This window comes from Engystomops pustulosus, chromosome 5 (assembly GCF_040894005.1).
Source record: "Engystomops pustulosus chromosome 5, aEngPut4.maternal, whole genome shotgun sequence".
NCBI classification, from domain to species: Eukaryota; Metazoa; Chordata; class Amphibia; order Anura; family Leptodactylidae; genus Engystomops; species Engystomops pustulosus.
The window spans coordinates 29,450,758-29,475,946 of record NC_092415.1 but is presented as its reverse complement, the minus strand read 5'-3'; the positions used below and the strand labels follow the sequence as shown (position 1 = coordinate 29,475,946).

At 45.2% G+C, this 25,189-nt stretch overlaps 1 protein-coding gene across 5 annotated transcripts in view; it reads right to left on the bottom strand.

Moving 5' to 3' along the window:
* Window positions 1-1,448: 1,448 nt before the first annotated feature.
* The window catches only part of RNF19A (ring finger protein 19A, RBR E3 ubiquitin protein ligase), a 53,869-nt gene continuing 30,128 nt past the window's right edge, over window positions 1,449-25,189 (bottom strand). For 2 of the 5 annotated variants that reach the window (XM_072151485.1, XM_072151490.1), the window contains exons 2-10: window positions 13,877-14,594; window positions 11,556-11,764; window positions 10,010-10,154; window positions 7,974-8,136; window positions 7,577-7,691; window positions 6,893-7,054; window positions 5,647-5,860; window positions 4,084-4,227; window positions 1,449-3,416 (exon numbers count right to left, since the gene is read on the bottom strand). In XM_072151485.1, coding sequence (XP_072007586.1) covers window positions 2,753-3,416; window positions 4,084-4,227; window positions 5,647-5,860; window positions 6,893-7,054; window positions 7,577-7,691; window positions 7,974-8,136; window positions 10,010-10,154; window positions 11,556-11,764; window positions 13,877-14,454 — 2,394 coding nt within the window. In that variant the 5' untranslated portion in view covers window positions 14,455-14,594 and the 3' untranslated portion in view covers window positions 1,449-2,752. Of the gene's footprint in view, window positions 3,417-4,083; window positions 4,228-5,646; window positions 5,861-6,892; window positions 7,055-7,576; window positions 7,692-7,973; window positions 8,137-10,009; window positions 10,155-11,555; window positions 11,765-13,876; window positions 14,595-19,621; window positions 19,702-22,568; window positions 22,705-25,189 lie in introns of those variants that run through there. The other 3 variants (XM_072151488.1, XM_072151486.1, XM_072151489.1) reach the window with 3 other exon arrangements.

Sequence of the window (25,189 nt, the reverse complement as noted above, 5' to 3'; positions counted from 1 at the left end):
GACTCTCTGTCTATGAACCAGATGTTTTATTACAATAGAGTAAGGAGGGTGTACCGTACATTATTTTTTTCTCATCACCCTAAATATCTAATTCTTTCCTAATCTTGTGCTTAGGAAGTAGTTTGTTGCATCACAGTTACCCTCGTAGTTCAGACTTCAAGGAGATCAAGTCTAAATCCTGGTACTTGGGGAGAGAAAAAAAAAAAGTGTGCGAAATACAAATGGAAAATTCTAAAAGAAAGCAGAATTGTTTAGTCTTCATAAATAGTCAAAACCACAGAAAAAAAATGTTCTTTTATCTGGAAGACCTCCAGCTATTGTCACCAAATTGAATGTTGATCACAGCAGGGTGCACAGCAAAACAGTTTAAAAAGAATAATTTCTCCTATTAATCTTTGTGCGGATCATGAATGAAAGGGAAACTGCCGCCTCCAGCATTCCTGGGACTGGGCTCCCCACATCGCACCACAACACAGATCTTGGGTGTCCTGCAAAGCCTCAAGAGCACCAAAGACGAAAACCCAATATGCCACGTGGAGCAGAGTATATTTTGTCTGCTCCGGTAGGGGGGGGGGGGCATTCTCCGCCGTCACCATTGTCTGCTCTGGGGGCCTCCGCCGTCACCATTGTCTGCTCTGGGGGCCTCCGCCGTCACCATTGTCTGCTCTGGGGGCCTCCGCCGTCACCATTGTCTGCTCTGGGGGCCTCCGCCGTCACCATTGTCTGCTCTGGGGGCCTCCGCCGTCACCATTGTCTGCTCTGGGGGTCTCCAGTATTAATATTGTCTGCCCTGGGGGTCTCAGTCGTCATAGTCAGCTCCAGGGGTCTCAGTCATTATTATTGTATGCTCTGGAGGTCTCCAGTATTAATATTCTCTGCCCTGGGGGTCTCCAGTATTAATATTCTCTGCCCTGGGGGTCTCCAGTATTAATATTCTCTGCCCTGGGGGTTTCCAGTATTAATATTCTCTGCCCTGGGGGTCTCCAGTATTAATATTCTCTGCCCTGGGGGTCTCCAGTATTAATATTCTCTGCCCTGGGGGTCTCCAGTATTAATATTCTCTGCCCTGGGGGACCCCGACACTATTTGTTTTAGCTTGTCAGCTCCAGTACTATTTGTTTGCACTGGGGGTCTCCGTTATTATTAATGTCTGCACTGGGGGTCTCCGTTGTTATTAATGTCTGCACTGGGGGTCTCCGTTATTATCAATGTCTGCTCCGGAGGTCTCCAGTATTAATATTGTCTGCCAGTACCATTTGTCTGCTGTTGGGTCTCTCTAATTGTCGGCCGTTTTAGGTGCGATATTTAATGCCTAGTCTGAGGTCTGTAATACTAATAGACTGAATGCAGTATATGGTTGATGGGACATCTAGGGTGCGCTATGACAATACAAGCACCCGGACCAACAAAAGGGATTGAACTAAACAATAAATGAAAGACAGGGGGCGCTCAGCACAGACCCATTTATTCAGTATGCATTGTACACGCATCTTTATCGGCAAAAATAAAACAAATATACAAATACAGGAACAAGCTTTGTCCAATGAAACTGGCACTAGTGTTATAAGCGGATTAAACGAGTGACTGGAATCATAGTATTGGACTGCAGCACATGGCATAACTTCTTAGAAGCGTTTCCGGCAAAATCATTAGCACCTTCTCGGCAACAACTCACAGAGACCAGAACGGCGACTGCTTCAATACCAACAACTGTATTACATTGCACAAACAGTAAAGGTTCTCGGACCACCTCCTGGACTCCCTGCTTTATATGATAAAAGTAGAAAACTAGATCACAGCCGCGTTCCACCTCCTCCCCTGGTGCAGCTCCTGCACTGTGCTTTATTTGCGAATGTCAGATGCCAATATACACGTTTCCTCTGAAGCCTGAGTGAGTCTTTGGTAGGTGAATACGATTGTATTAATGACAAACAATAATGATCTACCACAGTCATTGGCCTGGAGGGCAGCATCGAGTCCTCGGGTGGCCACAGAGGACTATGCGCAAAGAAAAAAAAAACAAAAAAATCTAAAACTAAAAGACATTTAATACAAATTCTTATGACCAGGCACTTAAAACCCAGTCTTTGCTGAAGGCACCAAAAAAAATGAGAGGGTGGTCTGCTCCCAAAGTGATGACGGGCGACACTGTACTGCCCCCTCTGCTCTGTGTGATAACATACAGACTCCGGTTTTTTTGTGATGCCGAATATGTGGACACCTTAACTTCTCTTCTCGACTTCTGTGCAAAAATTTTCTTAAATAAAAAAAAAATTTCCAAAAACTTTCCGAAAGCAGAACTTTAAACAAAAAAAAAAAAAAAAAAACCTTTGCAGACCGACTTAACTTAAACACATCACACATTCCAATCCCCCCTTCCCCCCCAAAGCCTCCGGATTTTGGAATGAAATTACTTTTAGTGATTGCAGTTATAATAACCCTGTTATAGAACGCGGACAGTCATGACATCACAGAACATCTCGTGACGGCCCCTCGTTAGGGTCGGGCTCCTCGCGGTGCGCACACGCCTGCTATGGTAAAGGGTTTTACCGTATGACGGGGCATCCTGAATCCTTCCGGGTGACCGGCAACGATATGTGGTCACGAGCTTCCAAATCAATGTTGCACGGCACTGGAAGGGTTTGTATTTTTTTATTATGGTTCCCCGAGTGGTTACCCGACATTTTGCAAAGCTTTTCCGTGTGAGCAGAACTGGTTAGTGGTAGAGAGTAGTATTGCAGCAGTATCAGGCCTAGATGTCCGTCTGGATTGCACAGTTCCCTTCCGTTTTTGGATCATTCTCAGTGTCAGTCTTCTCCCCTTGGTTGGGCAAGCCCTGGCCGGCGCCCTCCTCTGCTATATAACTCAGCTGGGGGACGTCCGTGCACGTGACGGGGATACTAACAAGGGCGACGCCGCCTGGCTGGGGAGAATTTTCCAGCCGGTCGTTCTCTACTTCGGGGAGTGGGCTGACCGTGACAAAGCGAGTGTGATACTCGTTGGAACCGTGGCTGCAGGAGGTTTTCATACTCTCCATGTCGGAGCAGCTGAACTCTGAGAAATGACTAGAATGAGAGTCTGCCACGGAGGGTAAGCTGTCACTAAGAGAAGGGGAGTCACATTCGCTGGAATGAGTGCTCTGCTGCTCCAGGAGCTGAGCGTCCATGTCCTCTCTCGTCTCGTTTATCTTGGTGCTACTTTTCTTTCGTAGCTTGCCTTTACATTTCTTCCCTGCTGTGTTGTCTTTGGACCATTTGGTGGCGCTGCATTTACTTTCGCCTTGGCAGGAGGCAGAGCCGCCCACGCTGCTGCGGCCTGGGGCGCTGCCATCGTCAACACTGCTGCTGCCGCTATTATGCCTGAATTTGGCGGGTTTAGACTCGATGTCCACTTGCACTTCCATGCTGTTACCTTCCCTAAAAGAGAAAAAAATATCATTATTACAATCATATTATTACCTCCAACTGAGGAATAGGAAATATTATTGAAATTGTGGCCCAGGATTATTTTTAATATTCATCAAATACAAGATTTGGCTCTACAGGAGAACAAAGGTGGGGGCTGAGAGCTGAGGAGTCTGCAGCACAGACAAGTCACATGTTGTTTTTTTGAAAACAAATGCTTAGAGAAAGCAGAAAAACATATTTGCAATGTAGCTGTAATGGACTTCTGTAACCTCTCAGTGAAAATGAGGACCCTGCTGACAGGTTCCCTTAAACTTGTGCCATTCCATTCAGCGCCTAGTTTTGGGCCTGACTGTAAGAGATTTATTCTCTCGGTTATGTACCCAGGGGTCATAAAAACCTGGCGCGTTAGCTGCCCGCATCTTCAGCTTGCAGGAAATAAGCTACTGCCAAAAGATTCCTGCTCCGGATGGGCAAATAATCCATTCTTATGAGGATTTCAGGACAGACTTTACAGACCCGACTCGTATCCACCAGGTCACAGTGAGCTAGTGTCTACCTTTCACTAGATATTTATAGATGTTGTGGATATTACTCTCAGGAGAAATTCTGGGGTGGGCAAATTTTTATATTAGCCCCAAAATTGATATTGGGTGCAGACATGATGTGAGGACTGTACCTGTCCAGCGGGATGTAGGAGTTCAGGATGGATCCAGCCATGGCTTTGGTACTTGCATTGTCGCTGACGGTCCCTAGGCTCACGGTGCCCGATTCTCCGCTCAGACTGTATCTCTCCTTCTGAATGTCTGCTTGGACCTCCAGCCTACAAACAAAGAGAGGACAGCAGGTTAGGCAATTGCTGCTATAGAATGAAAAAAGAAAACCTACAAATCTTCCTCCACTCTGTGTATACAGCTCCTGTGCAGCTCCATAGTTACTATAATCTGATCCTGCAGGATAGTACAACCACATGCTACACCTTCTCCGATAAGGAGATGTCTATCTGAGAGATCAATGGTCATCTTCGTGCCAGAAGATTATAAAGAAAAGCAAACTCTGAGTTCCTGGAGCTGAGCTCTGACACATTGGCAGCAGCTCAGTGTATTCAGAAGGTTCCTGTAAACCTGAAGGGGGTGAAATAAATAGGGAAAGGACAAAGAGCTGACATTCTCACGTACACGTCTCTCTGAGGTCATCACTATAGAAAGGAGCTTCTGCCGCCGAGACCATAACCAGGAGTTGTCAGGACACTACTAATGTTTTTGCCTCTGCACAGGATAGGGGGTAACTTGCTGATAGGTGAGGGTCCCAGTGGGACCAACAGAGATCAAGAGAACATGCTGAACGCCGTGACAGATCAGGCAGCCACGCTGCCACTTTATTCAATGTCTATGGCACTGATGAAAGTATTTGTGCTCAACTATCTCCTTCAGTGCCATATAGAAGGAAACAAAAGACAATGCATCAGCAACCAGCCTCTATTCACTTGGGGGCTCTTTACACCCCTATTTTTGTCATCTGTGGGGTCCCACCACCAATCACGTGGATAAAGGAACCTTACAGTGATCAGACAACCCCTTTAAGATCCCCCCAGTGTGTACTACTTTTTCCTATCTACACCTGAACTCTGGTAAGTTGACTTGAATGATGAAGTAGAATAAGACCTCGGTGCAGACATGAGGGAGAACCATGTGCCGCTACGTCTCGCTCCTATGCAGTCCTCCAGGGCAGGGTCTTCTGTGCATTTAGCTTATGTATCTAAAGGGGTTTTGTAATGTTGATGTCCTACTGAACAATACTAGACCGTACAGAGCGTTTTGCAGGGGGTGTTTGTCAGACACAGCTCTGTACAGTTAGTTTCCATTAGAGAATAAGACTGTAATGGCAGAAGAGAACATGGTCACGAGTTTCCGCTTCACTTTTTAGCAGTAATCTCCGCCAAGACGCCTCGGCTTTCACAATGTTGGTGTAATGTACACACACAAACTATAGTATGATAAGCTGAAAGGCATGGCTGGGGCAGTGAATTATCAATGCACAGGGGCTGGGTGTAGTTGGAGCTGCCCACAGATATTTATGAAGGCCATCGAAGCAGATGGTGGGCACTGGCATCGCACCCATCAGCTTTCTATCTCATCATCACAATAAAGGAACGACTCTTGTGCCAATCAAAGCCTCATGAACACTCTAGAATCTGTCAGGAATGATTTTTATTTCCCGCTCTCCAGGCTGCAATCTTTACCTATTGAAGCAATTCACCATGGCGCTACCGGAGAGGCTGCCGGTAATGCTGGCCCCGGCCAATGCCATGGTGCTGGCCGTTTCGCTCAGGTTGTCCCGGATGGCGCCGATTCTGTCCATGTGACTTCCGCTGGCGCTCAGGCTGCCGGTCATTCCTCCCACGCTTCCTTCCCCGATACTTGGGTTGTGGCGAGCTTCTGCTACGGATGTGGCATCTACACAAGACGGACAACATGGTGGGTTATCAGCGAAGGACATTCGCAGACTGGAGTCTGATGCAACACAAACATGTAACATAGTAACAAAGAAATCCGGGAACTACAGCGAGGTGCGGTGCCAGGAGGAAGTTAAAGGGGAATAGATGGAATTTCCCGAACAAATATGCAAAAACCAGGTGAGAAGCCGAGGGCCTGTGCTGTGCACGTCTGTAGGATGAGGTACACACCAGCACCGGCCGCCAGGATACACGATTTTACCTGTATCCAAAACATTGTGTCGGATGATGTAGACATGGCAATACATAACTAGCCCTATAACATGGCACAGGAGGGATTTGAGCCTAGATTATTGACTACAGTATAGGGGGCAACAATGAGGACCCCTTCATCACAAAGACAGAGGTGCCCGTACCCTTCAACGAAACGATAATGTACCCTGTTGCTCCGCCTCTTCTCTATGGCACAACCAGGTATAGCAGAGGCCTGTATCTCCAGCAGTCCCTTGGACTATAAATGGAGGGTAGAGACCCCCTACTCATACTCAGCGAGTTATTCCTCGCCCAGTTCATGCCTCTTCGGGACAGTTTAGATAAAACCCCTTTTATTCTAAAATAAGAACAAGATCCCGCGTGTTAACGGCGAGCTTTCACATCTGTCCTGTTTAACCCAATATGGGCTGTACGTTTTTAAGCCGTTACAAAGCGACCTCGCACGTAGGATCTCATTTGTTACCCCAGCCTGGAGACTATTGGCTCGCCCCTTGTCAGGAAATATTCTCCTGACATGAAGAGAACGGTTCGGATCTTAATCTTTCCTTATATGGGAGGATATCAATGCGGCACAAACAAATCGCAGCGGTGCAACAGAAGCACTCACCAGTAGGGGGCAGCACCGCACCTCAAAAAAAACACACAAACATTTTTTTTTTAACCCTTCCAACCAGGGGCAAAGCCTGAGGAAAGTAAATTTCTTAAAGAAAACTGGAACAAATGGCCTCTCCATGATCTAGGAAGATAAATGGCTTCTCACCTGCCGCAGTGTTCACTCCACCAACATTAATGTCATTCTCATCGTCAAATTCGATGCGGACGCCCTTCCCGTTCCCGGCTGACACCCCACAGCCTCCACTTCGGCATAGGGATATTGGGACCACACCATAGACATAGGCCAACATAATGGGAACTCCAATACCTGCAAAATACAGAAGATTATTAGGCGACTCGACATTAACAATGCAGCAAAAAATCTCAAAAATTCAACAAAAAACTGTTTTACATCGTTCTTTACATGAACAAGGGAAGGTGCATTGTAAGCAGAAGCCTCCTATAAATCTATCAGATGATCGATGTAACACCGGAGAGCTGCACAGATTGTCAGATCATGTATCCATATCAATATTCCCTCCACGTTCAGATTCAGCAAGTAAAAGTCACTGTTATATAACAAAAGATCGTAGAACTTTTCATAGTAGAAACAATAACTTTCTCTTGCTGAAACTGGACAGCCTGCAGCGTGTTCTTTTAACTCCTTAACAAGCACAGTGCCACACATAGTACAGTGGCTGTCACCTGGTACTGCAGCTCAGCACATTCACTTGAATGACTGAGCAGCAAACAGGTCATGTGACAGGCCCGTGATGCAGATTGGGGACTTGCTGACTGGCATGGGGCTGGATACCCATCCTTAGCAAGGTCCGACATGAACCTTCCTCACCTACGGTGACAGCAGCGACAACCGGAGATACGATGACGGACAAGGTGACTCCGCCGGCTATGGCCAGATTTCTCTTGTGCTTAGAAATGTCTTTACCCTCGTAGCGATTGTGAATCTGCGGGAAAACATCATCATGTCAATGACCAAATCTCTGAATCATGTGAGTATATTCTGTGCTAATTCTTGTACGGATCTTGTGATACTCAAGAAATCTAGTTTCACAGAACAACCCAATCCCGGAGCCTTCCAAGAAAGATTACTCCACAGATTAAAGGGGGAAGGGAGGACGGCAACATAATACGACTGCTCCTTCAGTTGTAAGCTGGGTTCTCTCATACAATATATCTCCCAGGCAGCTATTATACTCCTAATACCAGATACTCCCAGGTGCACTTACCTTCCTGCCTACATATACAGGGATGCCAATAATCATTGCAGGAATGGCAATCCCGGCTATCAGTGCTATGCCCACAGGGGCCCCGACAAGCGTCCCCAGCTGCCAGAGGATCTTCTTCTTTCTGCTCCAAGGCTTCTTCCCCCAAAATGTGCATCCTGAAGGACTACAAGGTAAAAAGAAAAAAAAAGGTATACAGTGAGTACAAGAGATATACAGAATAGAGAAAATCTAGCAAGACTTATTACTCCTAGGCTTTGCGCTGATAACTACAAGTAATCTACAAGTAAATCCATCATGATAAACCAGGGACACTTACTCATAGATCCAGGCACCGTGGCTGTGATAATCTTCTTATATTTGTCATCCAGGGCCTCCTTCCTTCTAAAATTATGCTAATGAGCCTGACGGTCTCTTGAGAGCATTACCAGAGCCCCTACGTGATGTGGCTGTTACACTGTGCAGGGGAACTTCCCCCTCCCACTATGTGAGATTACATCAGGAAGCGGCAGGAGGGAATTGCTCCTCAACATTGTAACATCTGTGAATCTGCAGCACGGAGAGTCTCTAGTAATGCCTCCCCCCTCCCAGAGCCCTTATGGCTCATTAGCATAATTATAAAAGTTATTTTTACCAGGAAGGAGGCCATGGATAACAAATATAAGAAGATGACCACAGTCACGGTTCCTGAATCTATGAGTAAGTGTCCCTGGTTTATCATGATGGATTTTGGTGGTTCCTTTAAGAAACCTGCAATGCAACTTTTTGGAGATGAAAATGTTCCTGCGGCTTTGGGCTGCAGTAAAAGTCATTCTCTCTTAAAATAGCCAATGTGTCTCTGTTTAACCTGCTCTATTCTGGGCAGCCAAAACCCATAAAGCCCTTGAAGGACACAGCGGGAACAATGCTATAAACATGAGCTGCCCGGGATGCAAGGTGGAAATAGCTACAGAGGGCATAAAGAGAGACACCGATCAGCGATGGCCGTGCTCAACAAAACGGGGATTCTGGGTAGCGGTCACTGTGCATTTCATGTCCCGGTGCTCTCCTGCTCCCTAAACTGGGCTAACCCTGGTCAAGACCAGCGCTGTAGCTTTTGTGCTTTCTCGGTTCAGGTAATACAATTGTCTCCTTGAAGAAAAATGTAGTGCACCCCCTGAGATTTCATCTTGGTGCTTGCAAAAGAAAATAAAATCATAGTAAAAAAAAAAAAAAAAGAAAAACGCCTAACGCCCCATATCATATGACACAGAACTGTATCTGTCACCCTTGTACCAGGAAGGACAATCTTTTAAACTTCACGTCTAGTGATAAGGGACAGAAGTCGTGTGTGTGTGTTTCTCTAGAAGCCTGTAGATACTTGCACACTTCCCTAAGCAAATCCATGTAAATGAGCCCCTGCAGGCTCCGCGGCTTCTCAGAACACATTCTTCTCTCTACACGGAGGAGTTTGGCAGTACATGAAGTATTTCTTGTAATCTGGTTAATGAATGCTCAGGTCTAAGCTCCCTAGTGTTATACAAGTAGTATAGGTTTAGGTCCGTAGAGATTGTGCGGAGCAGGACGCCAGCTATTCCATGAGTGTGATCCTGTGTTATCTATATAGAAGTAATATTTGTCATGCTGTCTAAATGATAAGAAGAAGACTGCCTAGATGTGATCTCTACAGAGCAGGAAGTGGTGATAACACAGGATGACACCATTCTAAATAGGCGAACCACTTCCGGTTCTGTAGAGATCACTTCAAGACAAGCATGACAAATATTAGCTCTATGTAGATGACACAGGATCAATCCATTGTCAATAGGCGATACCTATATAAAGCCAATATAGGTCAGTGTAATCCTATCCATAATGCAGAAGTTTGTGATCAAATGCCAGAATATTCCACTGAGGTGTAATACGGTGAGCACAGACTTCTACGGACCACTGAGATGAATGGTGTCACGTCCCACCACTATGATCTGTCACCACTACAAGTCCGTGATTCACACACCACCCACGCTCGTCTGTTTTAGTCCTAAGGCCCATGTATTTACCTGAGATAATGCAGGTCCGAGATTTCCTTCATGCAGAGCCAGCAGAACTCGCAGCCGCACACGGCACATGTCATGTGATTGCAGCTTCCGTCGTTCATCTTTATGATGTAAGCGGCACATCGCGGGCAAGGCTTGATGTCGTCCGCTGGTCAGGAATGAAACAAATAGCCATTAGTTTATATGTATTTAAGTTCTACATATTAATATAGAATCAGCAATTTTTTCCCAAGCTGATGTAACAGCATTTAGAGATCTGCTTTACAGCAGTCATATGGACTATAGAAACGGGGGGATTGGAGAGGTGCACATAGATTCAATATTGTGACCTGTACAGGGGTCAAGGTGAAGGTTGTCATCTATGTGGAGTTAATATTTAGTTATCTGGTGATCCGATCTGTAATGATGAGAGGACTGCCTTCAAGTGATCTCTACAGATCTGCAGAACCAGGAAAAGTCTGCCCATCGTTACACCAGAGTGACTGAGAAAGGTGTAGATGTAGAGCTAATATTTATCATACCGGCAAATGATAGACTACCTTGATGTAATCTCTACCGAACAGGAAGTGGTGATAATGCCATTCTCAATAGGTGACCACTTCCTGCTCTTTAGAGATCACATCTAGGAAACCATCTCATTATCATTCTAGACAGGATTACAGTGACAAATATTAGAATTATGTAGAGAACACAAAATCAATTCCGTTCGCAGTAGGTGATATTCATACAGAGCGAATAGAGGTCACTGTAATCCTGTCTGTAATGACAATTGGGTGACTGCCTTGAAGTGATCTCTTCAGAACAGGAAGATGCAATAAAACCCATGGAGAGTGGTTTCATCCTGAGTTATTCATATAAAGCTAATATTTGTAATTGTAATCCTACCATTAAAGGACATCTACCACCGGGAGGCTCCAAGCTCCATTAACACCTATGAAGCCTGGAGCCTGTAGGCTCACTTGCATATAGTCCTTCATCCTGGTGGTAGATGTCCTTTAATGATGAAAAAAAGGACTGCCTTTAAGTGATCTCTACAGAACAGGAAAGGTCTGCCAATAGTAATGCCTAGCGCTAGAGTGACAATACATATAGGGCACCACATCAATGACCTAGATTTAGCAGCTACGGCTGAAGAATCATTGCTCTGCACTGAAGAGCCGGTTCTGTTTGCATGATATGCCTGAGACATACCCCAACCAAGGGTAACAAGCACCGCCCTGGCGACTAAAAATAAAATCAGAAGTCCTTGCTCCACTGCTCCAGCCGGAGGATAATAGTGAGGAGCTATTATAACCTACATCACAGAATCACAGGGATCGTCTTACAGAAGAGAGATTGTGAGCGGGCGCTCCGGGCCCGGTGCCAGTGAGATGAGACATCTTTACTCTGCCTGGCTCTGATCTGCTCAGGTCATGAGATAATCACTCCGTTCAACGAGTAAGAATAATGCAACTTTGTGCCTTAAATAAATCGAGGACAATGGACACCACCGCAGCCGAGAACTATTTCTTAGAATCAGTGGGATGAGCGAGACATCGGGACGAGGTACCTGCAGCTCCGGACTCCTGGCTATAACTTATGGAGGATGAGCGGATGGTCCTCAGGCGCAGGCTTTGGGCTCGCTCTTGGCGCGCGGCATCACAGGTCTGGTTTGGGTGCCAAATCTGTTTACAGTGGTAGCAGAACTCGGTGCCACATCCGTCACGACCACAGGTTAACTTTGGGCAGCTGGCACAGCCAAAAGCGATGACGGCATAGCTACAAGGAAAAGATTGTATCCTTCATAAATATATCACAATTCTGCATCATAAATCCTCTAATTCCTCATAATACAGGCAGTCGGTCCTCTTGGTAAATGGCTATTTCTATACAATAAGACAATATTTCCAGGAGGAATTACAGAGGAAATCACACTGAAGAGCTATGGGAAAAGATTTCCAGTACTGTAATTTCATAAATTGGGTTATGGATAAATGTTACTGCAATAATTCATCGCCTTAAATAATAAAGTATATAACCTGTTCTTTAAGTGATTGCAAAATTTTGTTTTTAATTACTGTAGGTAAGTGCCCCCACCCCAGAGATCGCCTCCAGAACTATGCCATAATATAAATGCTTGTCCCCACACGATTTCAATGGGGTATGAATAGGGATGCAGTCACCTGAGGTGGCACCGATCCCTAACACTGAGGACAATTATTTATATTCCAGTCCAGGAAAGCCAAGTCCACCGACAAGGAACTTATTTGGCTTTCCGACACTCCCATAGTATGGAATGGACGCCAGCTCAACTGGCCCCTCCACAATTGGCAAGACCTGGATTACTGGGAGTCCCGTTCTCATGATTTGTGGGGAGTCCCAGCTTCTTTTCTCCTATCCACAAGATAACGAGCAAACTTGGTACAACCCCTTTAAATAGGTTTTCCCCATCATCATATCCTTGAGAAAGGAAACGGGAAGTTATGTTTACAGCATTCCGAGAGGTATTCCTGCTTCCTGTCCAGGGGGAGGGATCAGGACATTTGGATAAGGAAAGTGACGAGCTATGTCTAAGGACACTGTCAGAAACACGAGTGCAGGTTTACATCCATAGCGCAGGAAGCCGTGTCAGGGACCCATGTATAACAAACCCTATGTAACTTACTTGTAGGTTGGACTTTATTAGGGCCAGGAAACCACAATCGGCTCCACAATTTAGTGTTTTAGAATAATGTGGCAATGAGAAAACTGTAGAATTGTATCAGAGGTGAAAAGTACATAATCCAAATCTGTATTTTTCTGCTGTGTGAAGCGCTTGAGGACACCTAAATTCTCCTCTCATGTTTCAGGTCTCATTGATACGCTGGGTTTAGTATGTACGTCTCATATATTGTACTACATACAGCTATTTGTCCTACATACACACAGGGACTTCATAGAAATGTTATTACGAGGTCTGATTTCTGCCAGAAAAAAAACGAGTGAAAAAAAATCTTTCCTACTACTTCCATACTACATAGGGCAGGTCCAGTCTTTACACCCTTACGAGGCGTTCAGTTTGGATCTTTCTGTTCTCGGGGAAAGTACCAATTTCATCAAATATGCCCGTATGTAACACAAGCAGATTTTGTAGCGCAACTGGCACAGATTTAGGCTACATTCACACGACTGTTGGGAGATGTATATGCATCCCCCATAGGCCGGCAATGGGCACACAGAGTGGTACGGAGAGAGATGGTGCAGCACACGTGCGGACATGTCCTATCTTTCTCCGTATTACGGTGCTGTGCGCCATGTATCTCTATGAAGAGGGGCAGGGACGAGCAGCGCTCACCCCCTCCTCCTCGCCCATGCACCGTGTGCCCAGCAGGCATATGTTAGCGTGTATGTAGCCTTACACTAGGGGGAAAAAAAATTGTCTTTCATTATTGTTTTTACACTTTTTGGTAGTAGTGGTAAAACCAGACCCAAGCGAAAAGAAGGTTGTCCATGGACCAGGCTTGCTCCGACAATATTGATCCGTGAGCTTGTGGGATTTGCCGGACCAAACCTAGAATCTGTACAGTTCTACTTTCAGTCTGGTAAATCCCACAGGCGCACAAATCAAGTTTGTCGGACCTAACCCGCTTGTGGACAACGTGTTTTAGGGTGGAAGCTACAAGGGGCATAAATTGTGGAAAATTGGGCAAAGTTTTGGGTAAACTCTCGGGTGCCTATTTTTTTTGAGAAATTTGTGGCACTGTAAAACTTGGAGATTTTCTGCCTGTACAATACCTGTAGCATATGGTGATATCATCACATCTACACCGCCACACAGTGAGACGCCATACTGATGGTCTACATACTGGTCTAATTGGCACTGATCCATACAGAGGCACATCAGATCCTTACCCACAGTCAGGAGCGGGACACCATCTACAATCAGGATCAGCCACGAGCCACCTCCTGAGCATAAACTCCTCGTACTTCTCCATCAATACGTCGTCGTTAAGTATTAAGCGGATATCGTAAGGGTTAAATCGTTCCGAACACTCCGGACAGCTGATATTGACCCTGCTCTCCGATATCTCTATCCGCAGGTACTGACGCAAGCAGTCCGCGCATGAGCGGTGGTGGCAGGTCATTATTTCGGGAAAACGGTCCTTAGAGTGCCGTAAAAGGCACAGGGGGCACTCCATGTAGTCTCCGCTCGGTTTACTAGCGCACGCATTGTCTGACGGGTTCACGGAGGGAGGGAAGATGGAGTTTTTGTCAGTGCACATCTCCGAGTGAATGCTCTCAATGCTGGCGATGCCATCGACCCCACTGGTCAGGTCCCTGGATTTCCGTTTCGGATCTTTTTTCTTGCGGAAGATGGATCCCCATGGCATTCTCCTTTTCTTTGGCGCCTTTTTAACAGGTGGAAGGCTAACTGAGGAAGTCGACGACTGGAGGTCCCGATCTGAACCCATCTGCCGATGCAAACTCATCTCTACTAAGCCACAAATGAATCATTCAGCACATGTGCACAGCACGGCGCATCGCTCCAAGTCCCGGGCACCGAGTCACCAGCCTCGCCAGTCAATCCGCCTTCTCCGCTTTCAGAGGGAAGGTCCTGCTCCAAGTTATTCTGTGAATGGAAATGAGAGAATAAGTTAATATGGCTCGAAAAAAACAGAACCTGATGTATGTTCTCATAAAAGCTGAAATGAAACTTGAGAGACTCTATGGGAGGAGAGCCAGGGATGTGACGGAGGAGAACTGCTGGGGGAAAACTTCCTGCAAGTTCTCGGAGGCCAGAAAGTGATGTCACACACAGAGTCCACATGACTTCCTCCAAGCTAAACATACTTTCCCGTACATAACGGGCCCATCATAGCGTCACGTTCTGCCCTGTACGAGGCTAACGAAGCGTCAGAGTTTAATAGAAGATCAGTACATGGAAAGGTTTCATGCAGATCATCAGGCGAACAATAGGAAGAGAGATAGAAACTTAACAGGTCCATAAAAACCTATGTGTCTGACTCATCAGACCGGGGAAAGTAGGGCATGATGAGAGCTTTGCAGACATAAGTATGGCTGAAGTGAGGTGAACTGGTCCTAAAGGCACTCAGCTGGCACCTGGAAGAAAGCATAGCCCCTGTGGATTTACCTTTACTATTCGGATCATGTGTTCTGACTACTAGGGTTATGAAGTGAGCAACTACAGTTCAAAATAAACAAAATACTAATACTACAAAAAAAAAAAAAGTAATAAAATAAAACCAGTATTAATAATAATAAAAATTGTATCTATAAAGTAAGCAACTACAGTATAACAAATACAAAAAAAAAAAAATATTGAAATAAATAATACCGTAATAATAAAACATAATAATGGAGCTATAAAGTAAGCAACTTCAGTATAAAAAAAATACAAAAAATTATATAAGGAAAATAAGTTGTAAAAATAATATATATATCTAATAATAATATAATATATAATAATATAGTAATATTATTAATAGGGCTATAAAGTAAACAACTACAGTTTGAAATAAGTGCTACCAAAAAAATCACAATAAGTAGCAAAAATAATAAATATAAATAAAAAATTTGTAAATACTAAAAATAAAAAAACTGAATATAAGCAAAATAAAAATATTTGTATTATTACATTACAGACGGCCCCCTACTTAAGGACGCCTGACTTACAGACGACCCCTGGATCTAAAATTATAAAATATACAGTTTCGACTTACATACAAATACAACTTAAGAACAAACCTATGCAACCTATCTTGTATGTAACCCGGGGACTGCCTGTACTGAAAATTATAAAAAATTATAATAAACATATATACATGTTCCGGAAAAAACAACAGTTTTTGCACTGCCCACGATACAATCCCGCAGAGTGACAGCAGAAGGATATCCCATCCCCTAGCTGTAGAGGGATAGCGCATCCCGAAACGTGTCCGTGGCTTTTGATCCGCTGTACATCAGTGCTGCATTGTAATATGAGCGACTCATGGGGGTTTCCTACGACCTGTCCTTACTCCCCTGAGGTCCCTTCCTGATAAGAGGTCATTAGGGCTTTAGTGCTGGGGTGCACCAGTCCTCCTCTTTGTCACTGGAGTTCCCTTGACACAATTCTCAGGTATTCTCAGAAATGTATAAATAAATTGACAACTGGGTGTTAACCCTCACACCGGCCCAAAAGTTCTAATTTCCTTCCTCATTTACCAATTTTGAGAACTTTCGGCGAGTGTTGGCATGTCTGCTTCTCACCCCAAAATAATCATACCTACAGTACTAAGGATGTCAGGGGGTGGGGAGTTGCTGGAAAAACTGAGGTGGCGACGTAAAGTAAAAGTGTAAGTACATGGTGAGAAATAGAGAGTGAGACGTATGGGGTATGTGTAAAATAGAAACCAAAAAGGAGACATGTAGGAGACACAGGCAGCGAAACGCATTCAAACCATCGACTTCACATAAATCATGTCTAAATGACTGTAGTCGCAGGGACCAGTGCAGGGACCAGAGCAGGACTGTAGTAACATGTGCTCAGGAATCTCTGACAGTAAGGGATTTTGGATGGGAAGTGTTGGCGGCTAAGCCTACCCACAATAGCAAGTTCATCCGAGGAACCTCTGATCATTCACATCATAAAACACATAAAAGCGGATGCACAAAGTTTGATTGTTATCCCCCACCTATAGGATCCGATCCGATATACCAATCACAAAAAAGGAAGAGGTGTTCTGTGGCGACATTGGTAATCCTCTTATATTTGTTATCCATGGCCTCCTTCCTTCTAAAATCAACCTTTGAAGTGCCGAGGGAAAAGGTGGGAGACAGTGATGGTAGTTCTCCTCTAATTGTAACCGTCCCCACAATATTACACAGGACTAATGAGTGTGGGGACCTCCTTTCTCTCCCCAGCAAATAGATTTGGGCTTATAAATTGTATTTGGTGGATGCCTAGGTTCGTATATAAGGCGCACCGGATTATAGGGATGAATGACCAGCAGATGGAAGACCTGTGCACAGTTCAAGGCAGCTGTTGTCTGTAAGTACGGATCATATATAAGGCGCACTGGACTATAAGGCGCACCTTTGATTTCTGAGAAAATCAAAGGATTTTTTGTGCACCTTTATAGTCCGAAAAATATGGTACTGAACAGGAGACAGACTGTGACTAGAGATTCCCGGTGGCATCTGAATTCTCTCTCTCAATAGGAGAATATGTGCTGAGCCGATCTATGGACTGGGGAGGCCGGGTCAGTACTTTTACACATGCGCTGCTCCGGAAGACTTTCTCTTTCCATATATACAGATCTACACCTAACAGCAGGGTTTCTACAGAACAGGCAGACTCATTGCTGGAAGCCTTCCCTTATCTTATCACTGCGTTAGTGGGACTTTTCCCAAGGATACTCCTCCGATACTTATATGGGTAATAGAATACGCATGTTACAGGGCTAAGAAAAATCATTTGGAACAACTGGGAGAAAAAAGAAAGAATGAAAGAAAGAAAAAAAAAAAAAAACAACAACAATATAAAAAGCACCTAAGGCAGAATGACTTCTTGAGAACGGCTTGAATGACAGACAGCCCTACCCGGAGAACGAGACATTTCTGCTTTTTTTCCCCTCTCCTTATAGAAAAGGGAATCTAGTTTGGGTGACGCTTTATTTACTGGAAGCCGTGTGTGTTACAGGAGACCCAGTGATGCAAATGAAAGTAGCAAAGTCTATCAGGAAGTAAAGCGCGATGAGGCGGCCAGACATAGCCGGGATATCTGCTGATAATCCACAGTGTACAGTCCTAGGCAGCGCCGTGCACCGCAGATAAACTCGTGTGACAGCGGCCAATGGAGTTTGTACCGCGGTCTATAGATTGGATTTCATAACAGTTATTGATTAACCAAAGGGAAGATGCGTGGCAACCCAGACCAAGCGCCCGCCTGCCCCCAGCATCTGATCGCCGATAGACCGCCAGTTGTGATGCGTCACAAATTAAAGGTGCACTTTACACGTCGTCTATTCAAGGGTGACCCGATCCTAGCCTTAGTAAATGAGCCCCAATGTGTGAATGCAGCCACAAAGGTTATCTTCACCTGCATCTCTGGCCCAGTATATGGCAAGAACCTGGGCCCAGCGGAGGATCCTCCGCTTCTCTGGTGGGCCCGTCTCACACTGGGGCCAAATATAAATTACCCCCTGCAGTCACAGATTTTGAGATGAGATGACCGGATAGCCAGGATACAAATATGGAGGACACCACAACAGGCAACATATTCTCAGTTAAGGACCCCCAACCCATGCATGTGCTGAAAGTGAGGGGCCCCATAATAGGCCTCGCTGATATATTTCATACTCCATTCACTAAGTAGCGAGGAAGAAAGCTGATCACAACCTTTGCTTTGCAAATTAGGCAGCGCCTCAGCTTCTCACAAGTGATTTAGCGTTCCCGTGTGGGAGGCTGCACATAAAGCCGGAGCTGCAGCTGTTCAGAGCGAGTGTTATATACATGGCAGCCCGTCCTCACATTTGTCTATACAGATGTCTGGACGCCCACAGAGCATTGCAGCATTGCTACTAACCTGAGACTGAGGCGACAAATAATAGCTCTTCATTATGAGGCCATGGGTGTACTGGGCCAGATCCTGACCAGGCCCAGAGTCACATCACACAAAACATATAGAGGAACATGAATGCCCCTGTACAACACAAATCCTGGCCCTTCAATCTGGTCTGGAGGTCACCAGTCGTAAAGTTACTAGGATAACATCAGGGCAAGGGGCAAAAACACGGCCAGGATTGAAGGTGTGAAACCGGCAGCAGAACAACACTGCAACTTTATGGTATCCATAATCATTGGATGAAACTCACATCTGATGCCCCATGGGAGAAGAGGACTTGAATGCCCTCCAAGTGCATTATAGTAACCTGCTCTAGGCCCCCCTTTCTATCCAGTACATGGTACATGGGCCCTTGTGTGCAATAATTGGTCTCAGACACAGGACCTAGCTTAAAAAACAGCAAACCAAGAATTTATAAGGAATTAGTGAGATCCGCTGCTCCATCTGATAGGATATGATAGAGGGGGAGAAGCTGAGCTCTGCCGTATACAGGTTTATAGGATTTAGAGTGTCACTCATGGTTTCATATGACTGTGTGTACTCTGTAATCTTCCCTATGATTTGTAAAGCGCTACAGAATATGATGGCGGTATATAAATATAGATTTTTATAATAATTGAAAAGTAAGTCCCAACTGGACTCCTAGGAGAGTCCTGAAAGTGAGAGTCCTGAATGGCACATAGTAACTGCAACCGAAAGTCCTGATTACTCCGCCCACACAAAGTGACTGACAGTGAGAGGCCCAATTACTTCACCACCACACAGTGATTGAAAGGGAGAGTCCTAATTACTCCAACTAGAAACAGTGATTGACAGTGAGAGTCCCAATTACTCCACCCATACACCATGATTGACAGTGAGAGTCCTGGTTACTCCACCCACACACTGTGATTGACAGGGAGAGTCCTGGTTACTCCACCCACACACTGTGATTGACAGGGAGAGTCCTGATTACTCCACCCATGCACCATGATTGACAGTGAGAGTCTCCATTATGCCACCCACACACAGGGATTGACAGGGAGTCTTACCTAGGAGTCTTACCGTCTATCCTAGGATTCCGATTGGGCTTAATGACTGATTTGGCAAGCTCTGTGTAAGGCTGCGTAATCTGTAGGCGCAATATAAATAAAGAACTATTATTATTAACTATTTTTCTACTCCTTAGAAAGGACAAGCGTCTAGTAAACAGAAATGAACTCCGTAAACGCAAGAGGTGTCACATGAAAGGTTCTACACAAAATATGTGGGAGGAAAACTTTACTTTTCGAACGTTAAGTAATAGTTCTGATATATACGGCATCCGTTCTCTGGTCCCCTATGCCCATGGATCCTACAGCCATCCACATACATGTCAGTACCCTGATGAGCCCGGGAATGATGTGCACCCCCGCCGTGGATGGGGCACAGACCCTGCTAAGGTAATAACCTCTAATAATTTATTTCACAACCCTTAATAACACTCTTAATGTACTTCATTAAAGTCGGATGTACGAAGCTTTCCGTACAAGAGGCTGTTGTCAAACTTTTTTTTTTTTTTTTTCACAAATTCCACAAAACTTTCCATTTAGGCTTCAGGAAGCCAAGGCCGTTCCTGCAGGCTGCCCGGTTCATTACAGCTATGCTGGGTCATAAACTTGTCAAGGGCCTGTACACAAAGTAAAGTGTCACACCAATCTGTTATCATCAGCTGAAAAACATGAGAAACAAATTGTTCTGATGGGGATTTTACAGGAAGCCGTGTCCGCGGGGCAGTGATGTTCCTGGACCGCAGTTCTAAAGAAATCGTCCTAACACACAAAGACGTCCTATATACTATTTGGACTGAAAAGTAAACTAGAATAGAATAGGCGGTGTAAAGTTGTCTGACACAGAGATGGCGATCATGCAATTCTACATTTCCCCAGTAGTGGCCGCTATAAGTGGAGAAAAAAAAAAAAAAAAGTGGTTGAGTCACATGATCCAGAACCGTAATCAAAGCGATCATTTGACCATTGGATCACAGGCCGAAGAGAGGTTGTGCAGGCGAAACAAGACCTTAGAGTCATGAATATCAGATCAGTCTTGGCTACAGTGGAGTGGGCCAGAACTTTAGGTTCAAGGTCCTCCTTTCGGCAGCTCCGCCTAACCTGGGCGCATCACTTAATGGGCTAATAGCAAATTAGCAAGGCAGTGATTGGCCGTCTGGCTAATCACAGGAACACCTAGGAGCGTAAAGCTGCATGATTGGCTGCTCTGGAGACCATAAAGCAACGCATACGAGGGCGGAGCTGCAGAATGGAAAACACCGAACCCAAGTTCTCATCTACTCATCTCTAGACTACTCCTAACACCCTGGCCCCGTCCTCTAACCACACAGATATATAAATAGTACTATAAATATATGTAGATTTAATACGAGGCGATGCTATACAACAGGAAGGGCAGGTGGGAGGGAGTGCCGACATACTCCCAGACATCAGCAAACTCTCTCCTTACGAGTTTCCCTTGTGATGACACCTCCATGACACATCTAATCTCAGCCGTCACACAATGCTTAAGCCAAGAAGACAAAGAAAAACAGAAACGGGACGGTTGGATTATGCCGATCCTGTACGTTCTTGGACCTAGGCCCGATCGTAATGACACACAGTGCTCCTGCTGTATTGACCCAAAGACGTAAGGACATTATCCAAATAGTTTTCGCCACATAACTGCGATACGGTCATAGGGAATGTATAATGAATTAGTTATCCCGCCTGCGATTAGTGTCAACTGATCACAATAAAGAAGCCCTCCGCCTACATCTACTTATAGAAAAATCTGCTTAGTAATGCAAACCGAGGTGAGAAAAAACAAGATGTCTGGATGGTTCTGATGATGCTACAAGATAACCAGCCGGGTCATGGCAGACACCAAGGACATAGGAATAAACTGCTCTAATAATTCTAAATAATGCTATACAAAACCCACAAAATCAACAATGTACACCACACTGATTCCAGGTCCTACTTTCCCGATCCTTCTCGACACACAGGAAGTGACTAAACAACCAATCACGTGACTCCTCCCTATGCCAAGAGGGACTAGAAAGTGAAGACCAGGATGATTGCAACGGGATGAAACCAGACATAACTACACAATCTGCAATATACAAATAAATGACTTACCAGCCCCGATACCATATAATCACATAAAAGTATCATGTATCGTCCAAACCGCGACATTGACAAAAATGAAACATAAAATGCACGATAACTACAGTCCCTGGGATACGTACAGGATAGGTTCTTTGGGCTTGTTCTTAAGTTGAATTTGTATGTATGTAAGTCGGAACTGGTATACCGTATTTTATAACTGAAACAATTGGAATTTTTACATTTTGTGTTGTCATGGGAACAAGGATTATCAGTAAAGCTTCATTACAGACACCTTACAGCTGATCATTTCAGCCTGGGACTATAGTAACATCCAGGGAGCTTCACCAGAGGTCACATCTGGAAGAAGTCCGTCTGTAACTAGGGGTCATCTAAGTTTGTTGCCCTTAAGTCAAGAACCACCTGTATTCCATACCTGCTCACCGAACACAAGGAAATCACTAAACCACCAAAAAATAAAATTTTTTTTGGTATAGCTGTGCAAAATATAATGTATCATAAAAACCCCCCGGCATTCAAAGCAATGACCATTACAGACCCGATAACTGCTCACGCAACGCAAGGGAAGTAAACTGAACCCCCACATGACAGGAAGACACATAAAATATATCATCACTGGCACCCGGTATAGCTAGCATCAGATGTCATACCATAAAATAACTCCGCAAAGTATCATCCAAACCCAACGTTCAAAGCAATGACACAAAACAGGCCCGATACCCGTTCCACATCCGCTCACGCAACGCGAGGAAAGTAAACTGCACCCCAAGAGACAGTAGGACACAGAATCTGTAACTTGGCTGGCGCCCGCTATAGCTAGATAAGCCGCAGCGTTACTTACGGTGTAGAAGGACGTCTCCTGTACGGGTCTACGAGCCGCGGGCACAGCAGCTGAGCAGACGCAGCACTAGAGGCCACTCCTCGGCCACACAGGAATTTTAAGCTTTCCATACATGACTTCTTCCCGACTAGTCACAGTGGACGTTGCTCACATGAATGATCACCGTTGTGATGGCGGAAGTGCAGGGAGAGGGGGGGAAAAAAAATGACAACAAAAAGTGCGTTGCCTGTACAGTACAATGTGGGCGGCACCCATACACGTTAATCATTACTTCCTGAGACAACAAAGTCTCCGGTCTCCGGGCTGCAGCTCATGACCTTTACCAGGGAGAAGTCTCAGCTCCCGGCTGGAATGTCTTCAAGTATAAACACAAGAAACTTCAGACGCTGGAGAAAAACTTCCACCGTAGGGGGCGCCAAAACCAAACCGGACAGGGCGGAAGGCAGGCCAGCTATACAAGGCGTGATACCGAAACCATTACCCCCAGCCCCGCCGCCTCATAAAGATTTAACCCTCACCGCAACATTCACATCCTTCTCCATTACTGCTGGGGTCATTGTGAAACTGAGCCGTTTCATTTTCAATGGAAAAAGATTGCAATGTCTTGAAGAAATCGGCGTGATGCAACGTCTGGATTGTACTTCATGAGAAGGTGTAATACAAACACCCTAAAACAGGTTTACAGCGCTCTGACTAATAGTGCAAAAAAAAAAAAATCTGCAAAGGTTTGTAAAGAGTTAAAATCCAAAAATAATATGGAAATAACGCAATCTCGACAGTCCTCCGCATGGGATTTGCTTACGTGACTGTAGCCGTGTCATGTCTACATACATACATCGTTGCTGAAGAGGAATGAATCACTGGCCTCAGCGGTCATATACCGTTGAGGCCGGTGAATTGCGTCATTACGGATGGGTATTTATGGAAGGACACTGCTGATGACATGTAAACAAATTCCGCTGAGGACCACCGGAGCGCTGGGCTAGGGGCAGGGGAGATGTGTAGTGATGTTATGCGCACACAGACGCGCACGCTGGTTCTGCAAGGGATCAGGTCACATCATACGGGTTTTTACGTATAGTACCACTTCCCCCGCCCCCCACCCCTCTCCAATTTTTGGAAAGTCTCCTTGACAGTGATGTAATCGCCTGAAGCACTTGACAGAAGTGACTCTTCTTTGCACTTATCCCCGAGGGCTAGAGAGGAAGCGACGTCCAGCAGTTACACACAGACGCACAGTCACCATGACCTGACAAAAATCCGCTTCAGGGCAAGAAGTCGTTTTCTTATAGGAAACATATTGAGCAACGACAACTTCATGGGGTGACACTCCCTGCAGCCGCAACATACCAAAATGTCACTATCCCTTCTATGGACTCCCCTCTTATTCCGATCCCACATCCAGTCCTATTAGGAGTCACGGATCTCTCCCCGATGCAGAGCACAGTGTATCGCCAACAACCACTACCCTCCAATTACCAAACTGGTTCTGGGAGCTGGTCACACGTGCATGAGATTAACCCTTTAATTGGTTTCATCACAACCTGTCATTAAGGCTTAGAAGTGGTGACACAGAGTGAATGCGGTCACACGTGGCACAAGTATCGCGCCTCGGACCCATCACATAGAAACACATGCGATCGGTAATCAGCACCTGGCGTCTTGTTTATCCGCATACCTTATTGGGCCGGGGTACCCAACGCTAGCGCCACGTGTGACCGCACCCGCACAGAAGTAGAAAAACATGGCTGCTTTATGCCACAAAAAGCGCCACACCTGAAAATGTGTTGTGCGCAGTATTACAACTGAGCTGCAATACCAACATACACCATAATCAGCTGTGGCGCTGTTTTTGGGAGAAAGCAGAGATGTTTTTTCGACCTCTGGACAACAGGACCAAATACTCTGCAGGTAGCAGCAAAAGACAACAAACCACAAGTGTCAACCAGCTCGTACCTCTGGTCAGAGTTTGCTCTTTTACAAGAGCCCTAGATCTGAGAGAATAATATCCCTGCTTGTGGAGACGGGAATAGCTGGAGAATGGGTCGTGTAGACTGTGCAAAGATCCCTGGTGGAAAAAATACATGCTAATTAGTTGTCTTTTAGTACAAAGAATGTGTGCTCTCTCTATAGTGCCACCTAGTGGAGACACGTGCCTTGTCCATTTCATGCATCAGACTGTCTATGTTCATTTTGTGATATATATATATGTTCAAAAAGTAAAAAAAAAATTTGACTTCTTACTATTCTGAGCCCCAACCCCTTTTTTCATTTTTTGCAAAGAAAATGGCGTCCCACGACCCAGGATTATACACTACACTTTGTGCCAGAAGTGGTTGATGTGTAATATTAGATAAGGTTTCTCAATCCTATACCCACCGACATCCTTCAGCATAGCAATACTAGGTAAGAATGTGCAGTATTAGTACCGGGTACACGCACCATCCCAGGGCCGGGCCGCTCCGTCTGCTGGATTGTAAGGAGGACTTTCTCCTACACCCCCAGCATAAATCCTCTGTGCTGCGGGCCCTCCTGATGGAGAAGATCTATTCTTTTTATAGCTATAATGTCCGCTATGTTCCTGTACGATTCTTCCAAACAATCGCTTACAGGACGCCCGC